The sequence below is a fragment of the Musa acuminata genome, chromosome BXJ3-8 (genome assembly GCF_036884655.1).
Source record: "Musa acuminata AAA Group cultivar baxijiao chromosome BXJ3-8, Cavendish_Baxijiao_AAA, whole genome shotgun sequence".
NCBI classification, from domain to species: domain Eukaryota; kingdom Viridiplantae; phylum Streptophyta; class Magnoliopsida; order Zingiberales; family Musaceae; genus Musa; species Musa acuminata.
The window spans coordinates 25337798-25344425 of record NC_088356.1 but is presented as its reverse complement, the minus strand read 5'-3'; the positions used below and the strand labels follow the sequence as shown (position 1 = coordinate 25344425).

Genomic DNA, 6628 nt, shown 5'->3' with positions numbered 1-6628 from the left:
TATAAGGGACACATTATGCTTGTGACAAATTCTACTTGCATCTTCAAGAGCAGATTTTGGACAAAGTTATTCCATATGCAGGGTACTAAATTGAAAAGGAGTACGACATATCACCCATAAACCAACAGCCAGACGGAAGTTTTAAATAGGTGCTTGGAGATAGCCCAAAACCACCCACCAAATATGACTATCCAAAGAGAACTCCAGACCCAGCCAAGTGCCATTATTGATCGACGGATCGTGACTCGACGACGACGACCCACTAATGAAGTGCTAATACAGTGGGCGAACCTACCAATAGAAGATGCCACTTGGGAGAACTATGACGACTTGAAGATCAAATTCCCAGAATTCACGAATCATCAACCTCAAGGACAAGTCTGATTTGAAGAGGGCGGGTCTGTTAGGACTCTAGCTTGGAGAGTCCTAATTGAGAGGGACATTCATGTAAAACTGTTAGGACTCTAGCTAGGAGAGTCCTAATTGAGAGGGACATTCTGTTAGGACTCTAGCTAGGAGAGTCCTAATTAAGAGGGGCATTCATGTAGGAGGTTTTTCTTATAGAAGAATTAGGAGTTGTAAGGGAATAGGAGTCTTGAGTAGGAGTCCTATTAGGAGTTGGTTAGAAGTAAGAGTCTTAAGTAGAAGTCCTATTAGGAGTTAGGGTTTAGAAGCCATATAAATAGTCATGTATTCCTTCTCTTTTCTTAGGCAATAGATGAATCTTTTATGCAGCATTTGAGCAGCAACTTGGAGGGAGGAACCCCTATAGAGTTCCAAGGAGGCCGATCCCCTAAAGAGATCAACCCCAAGTTTAGAATCTGCAAGGGTTCTAACAGTATCGATATTGATAATAAGCTAAATATTTTCTTTACGTACATATGAAAAAGTTTAATATATATTAATTTTGATTTTGATTCTTAATTTTATTATTATTTAGGATATAATTATGAATAAAAATCAAATATGGAGCCTCATAGGATAAACCGTAATTATCGAGATTTTTTTTGGATAAATTGTCAAAGAAAAAAAAAAAGAAAAGAAAGCAGAACAACAACAGAAGGGGAGGGGCAAAAATTAATGTGGGCTAAAAGAGACTGAAAGGAGATAGAAATAGGAATAGCTCCAACGCCCGGCTCGAGCTCCGAACGGCTTCTGGAGAACGATAAAAAGAACGAAGAAGAAGAAGAGAAGACGGAGCGGGTGTTGTTCGAGGAAGAAAGCGAGCAGTTTGGTCTCCAAAAGGCGCCCCTTTTGCTCCCTTTCTCCACCTCTTGGTCGTATCAAACCAATCCGTAAGTTTCCCTTTTCCTTCATGTTGTCGAGATCTCAATCTCTTTGGTCCCTTCACTTGATCTGGGAAACGGCATCTTTTTTTTTGTTTAGCTGAAGAAATCTAAGGTTTATATTGATCTGGGGCATAAAAAATTGGTTTTTTCCCCGTCTTTTTAATTTTTCGGTTGGGTAAGGGATCAGAAGATTGCGAAGCCAGCTAGTGAGTAGAGTTTGGATCTTTTAGCCGAGTTTTCTGTATGATAGCTAATTTTTGTGATGAGTGTTTGATTCTGATGACATGAAATTTGTATTCTTTCTTTCCTTTTGTCCTTCCTGCTTTTTCTCTCTGAGGCCTTCAATGAGGCGGAATCTTATTCGTTGGGAAGGTCGCATTTTTCTCCGTCCCGATTGGTGATTCGTCGCATATGGTTGTTCGGCATATCGAAGGACAACAAAAGAGTCAAATTTTATGAATTTTATGTCCAATTTCGATCTTTATTAGTTGCCTATTCTCAGATTCTGGATCTCGTCTCAGCATACCATCACATAGGTTGCAATTTTTTATCCTGAATCGGGCTTATTTCTTTTTTATAGTCTAATTTGAAGCTTCAATCATACCTTGGGAAGGGAGGAATATATTTCGGTGGTTACCAGTTGGAAATCTTGATCTTTGATTTGATTTGGGCTTGGGAGATATGTTGGAAAACGATTCAGACTTCATCTCGAGGGTAATTCAGAGCTCTTCGGAACAGGAATCCAATTGGATTTGCGTGGACTACGACTTCCTGGAGTCCTCGGGCAACAAGAAGCGCCCACTGGATGAGGAGGTGGAAGAACAGGAACAGGAGGATCAGGTTCAGGTTAAAAGGAAGAAGTCACCGCAGCATCCCGATACCCCTGATATCAAAGACGTGCAGCACGCTCTGGAAAATTCTGATAACCATGGAAATGATGTGGACTATAATGACCCAAGCACATTCATCAATCCTCTTGACAGGGAACTGACAATTAGCTGTCTTCTTCACCTCTCCCGGTCCTATTATGGTACTGTGGCATGCATCAACAGTTCCTTCTGCTCGCTCATCCGAAGTGGGGAGCTCTACCAGCTGCGCCGTCAGATGGAGATCGCCGAGCACTGGGTCTACTTCTCTTGTAGTGTCCTTGAGTGGGAGGCATATGATCCCTACCGTGCATGCTGGATTACTGTTCCTAAGATGCCACCTACCGAGAGCTTCATGTGTTCAGATAAGGAGTCCCTTGCCGTGGGCACTGATCTCCTTGTTTTTGGGAGGGAGCTTAATTCCTACATTGTTCTTAGATATAGCATTTTGACTAACTCTTGGTCCCCTGGTGTAGTAATGAATTCACCTAGGTGTTTGTTCGGATCTGCTAGCCTTGGAGAGAAAGCTATTGTGGCTGGTGGTACCAATGCCCAGGGTGACATACTTAGCTCTGCGGAGCTTTACAATTCTGAGACACAGACTTGGGAGACCTTACCTAGTATGAACAAGGCTCGGAAGATGTGTTCAGGAGTCTTCATGGATAGAAAATTCTATGTCATTGGTGGCATGGATAGTAATAAGGAGATGCTTACCTGTGGAGAAGAGTACGACTTGGCGAGAGGCTCTTGGAGGGTAATTCCTAATATGTCTGCTGGTCTCAATGGTGCCAGTGGTGCACCACCACTTGTAGCTGTGGTGAACAATGATCTTTATGCAGCTCATTATGCTGATAAGGAGGTGAGGAAATACAATAAGGATAATAATGCATGGGTGACATTGGGAAAATTACCTGAGAGATCTGTTTCAGTGAATGGTTGGGGCCTCGCGTTCCGTGCATGTGGTGAATGGCTAATTGTTATCGGCGGGCCAAGAGGATCTCATGGAGGGATAATTGAGCTCAATTCTTGGATTCCAAATGAAGGGCCACCCGAATGGAATATGATTGCAAGCAAGCATTCAGGAAGCTTTGTTTATAATTGTGCTGTGATGGGCTGCTGATTTCTCCGATTCATCTTGCCTGTATTTTGCAATTCCTGGAAGGATGCACAATATTGGCTTATTAGAGGTGCATAAAATACTGATTCTGCTTAATGGATATCATTTTCCTTTAGAGAAGTTCAAATTTATCTGAAGATCCAACTGAGTTTTCCTGTCCATGTAATTTCCAAGTTCCATAATTTTTTACTTCAATCTCACCCCTCGTGTGTTTTGAATTTGGAAGCCCGGCCGTATTTTTGAAAATATGGTATCATGTAAAAGAATGTTAGGTTAATAATTGGAGGCAGCCAAGTATTTTGATCAACTAAGCCCCCTGATGAAGTTTTTGTTTTTAGTTATTATTTAAATGAAACTTATCTGGTGCCTCTTGTGGGAAAGAAATTGTGATTCTCATATGTGCTTCTAATAGCTCTATTTTGATGGTTATTGTATCAAGGGATGAACAAGATTTCACCATAAACAGCATAGTTTTGTAGCATGATTTCCTGAACCTTTTTTTGTGACATGTTCTTCTAAATTTGCTTTTGTATGATGGACATTGTATCAGCGGATGCTAACACTATTAATGTTACACCATTATTTGCCTATTTTAACTAACATGGTTACTTGAATGCTTCAAATTATCAATCTCTTCTTAAAGGTGATGATTTGGTCACTTAATAGTTTTTCTTGGTAGTCTCAGTGGCAGATCAAAATCATGTAGGTGACATATGGTATTTTAATTTCTTCTCTGAACTATTGTCACCAGCAATCAAAGTTTAATTGAAAAACAAGTGTAATTAAAAATGATATTTGAGTGGGAATTGATTACTGTAAGATCTGAATAGTGGATCTCAAAAGTTCCATCGGGCACTAGCTATATTTTGTTTTAAATAATTTATCTTATGTCATTATCAGATAGTTTAAAAGTCAATCTAAAGCCTTTGTTACTTGTTGGTATGTGATCAATTTTCACATCTTTTTTGATGACTATATAGCGAAAACTTGCATATTTTGGCACTGCCGGTGAAACTGAATCAACTTCAGAACATCAGCTGCCGCAAAATCATCTGTACAGGGAAAACAAAGCTATTTAGTAACTGTTTCACATATTTTTTTCCTTTGTAATTTGCTTAAGTATGATGAGCTTTATATCTTCTGAAACTTCCTCTTTCATTTTCATTTCATTTTTCTCTTTGATGTGTGATTGCTTCCTTATCTATAAAATTCTTCCAAAGACAATAATCCCACCTCACCCAATTCCCATTATATATTTTTATTCATTTTATGTGCTTTATTCCTCTGTGAAATATATGAGTAGTTTTGCTTCTAAATTGCTTATGATGCTGGGAGAGGCGATTTTGCCTTGCCCTGTTTGCGGGGTTTCTTCCCATCTGTTCTATTATAAATACTGTTATCAGCTTGTCATTTGATTATTCTGATACTTGGTCTGGTTTTCTCTCAGTTGCTTACATTCATCAGTACAGCTTACATTTCACTTGAAATCTGTCTTATTTGAACTTTCTGTTGGAGAATTTTGCTTCTAGTAACTTTTGATGTTTGCTTTGGCGAGCTTTGTACACTGGGCCTCCCTGCTGTTTTCGTTTTTTTTTTCCTTTTAATGTCTGCTTTTCTGGCAATTGTGTCTGAACATGTCAAATAGAAACTGCTTAACAAGATGACTTGTGTTGTTAATATAATTAGATTATTAGTAAATAGATAAGCTCTACACATCTTGTTGTGTGTGTGTATGCACTATATTGACTGTCTTTCTTTCATTGTCTATTGTTGTTCTTGTTGTCTTTTTTTAAATTTTTTTGATGTTATGCAGGGTAGTGAACATTTTCCTATGCTGAACGAATTTTAATCCAGGCCTAAATTCACATGATAGTTGAATCAAGCATAGAGGGGATTATATTGGTTAAAGATTTCATGGGGAAACTGATGTTGCAGTAAATGAACCAAGGTCTTAGATTCAGTCAAGACTTTGTCACCAGATTTGCTAAAATCTGGCAGCAGCTTATGAGTCGATCCTCGTCTTACATAAGACAGCAAACAGTCTAATCTTCAGTTTGAGACAGAGAAAGGTATCAGTTGGGAGAACCCTGCTACAGAAGACTGGTAGGGTTTTAAGGCTTTCAAGTAGTTTATGTGCAGCAGAGTGGACAATGAGGAAAACCGAAGAATGATTCACATTGTAAGCAGAACATTCCAAAATGAGAGGTAAGGATGAAAATAAACAGAGACCGAGTCTGGTGGTTCCTAGTAATCCCAAGGATCACTAGCTCTGCACTTTGTGCATTGTCTCACATGATGGGGGATACAACATCACGCTCATTCCAAGAAGCTCAGTGAATTGCGTATCATCATCAAGAAGAAAACAGAAATGATTAGTAAAGAGATTTGCAGGATAGGTGACTGAGAGAACCTGGCACATTCTGCGGCGTTGTACCTCATGGGAACTGCTATGCGCAGTCTCGCAGATGGAGCGGGCCGCGGTATGGATTGGTATCATCTATGGGTTTCGCGTCCCGTACGCCGCAAGGAGTCCTTCCTGGGTCCCGTGCGGCTTCTCCTACTCATCGTGTGATTGGCCGCCAGCGACCGGACTATCTTAAAGTACGACCCGGAGCAGCACCACCGTACCGGGCACCTCCGTTGAGTTGCGTGCTTCCTTTTCGGCGCTCCATCATGCCCAACTGGCACCCCGCACGAATCACGATGACGTGCTCATGTACCGCTTCCGCTTCGTGTACCGCCCGCGTGACGCTCTAAGCGTGTCTTGGCCGACCAAACACGGAAAGAACCCTTCCCATTGGTTAAAAATGATTGAGCCCGGACGGAACCGCCAATCAAAAGCATTAATCAAGTTTAGCTCCTAAAATTTGAAGGGTGCGAGTGTTTGATCTTCACTGGGCTTGTCTTAAGAACCTTTTCCACATCTCATTAGGAGAAATCTAGGATACCGTAATTTTGTTTTCTCAAAATCTTTTGTAATATTTTTTATTATAATTAAAAAACAAAATAGTTGGTTCACATGTTGTTTATTCTCTATTGATTTAGAATATTTATGTGTCTTCAATTTCTATTTTCTACATTATGTATATAGAGAATATAATATTTAATATATTTTAAAGGTAGATTTGGAAAAAATATATGAAGTCAAATTCTCAAAAAATATTTCTAAGTTTAATAATTTCTTAAATAATGATTCAAGTTTGAAAAATTTTGGTAGTGCACCCGGATCACATAAAAAGATTATTTTATCTTTCATAAATTTTAAAATTATTTTGATAGTGCACCCGTTATCATTGCTTGCAATCCTCTCGTGACGGCCCATTACCGTCTTCAGCAACCTTGGCTGCTCCCCTCTA

General features: G+C 39.6%; 1 protein-coding gene across 1 annotated transcript; it reads left to right on the top strand.

Annotated features, from left to right (window-relative positions):
- The first annotated feature begins 1088 nt into the window (after positions 1–1088).
- Positions 1089–3579, top strand: LOC103994883 (F-box/kelch-repeat protein SKIP11). Its single transcript, XM_009415335.3, has 2 exons — positions 1089–1295; positions 1870–3579. Exon 2 carries the CDS (start codon positions 1971–1973, stop codon positions 3273–3275), a length of 1305 nt encoding a protein of 434 aa, XP_009413610.1. The 5' UTR covers positions 1089–1295; positions 1870–1970; the 3' UTR covers positions 3276–3579.
- Positions 3580–6628: the final 3049 nt, after the last annotated feature.

Bases quoted from the DNA above. Each gene is read 5' to 3' on its own strand.
- LOC103994883 (XM_009415335.3), top strand. From the start codon at position 1,971: ATGTTGGAAAACGATTCAGACTTCATCTCGAGGGTAATTCAGAGCTCT.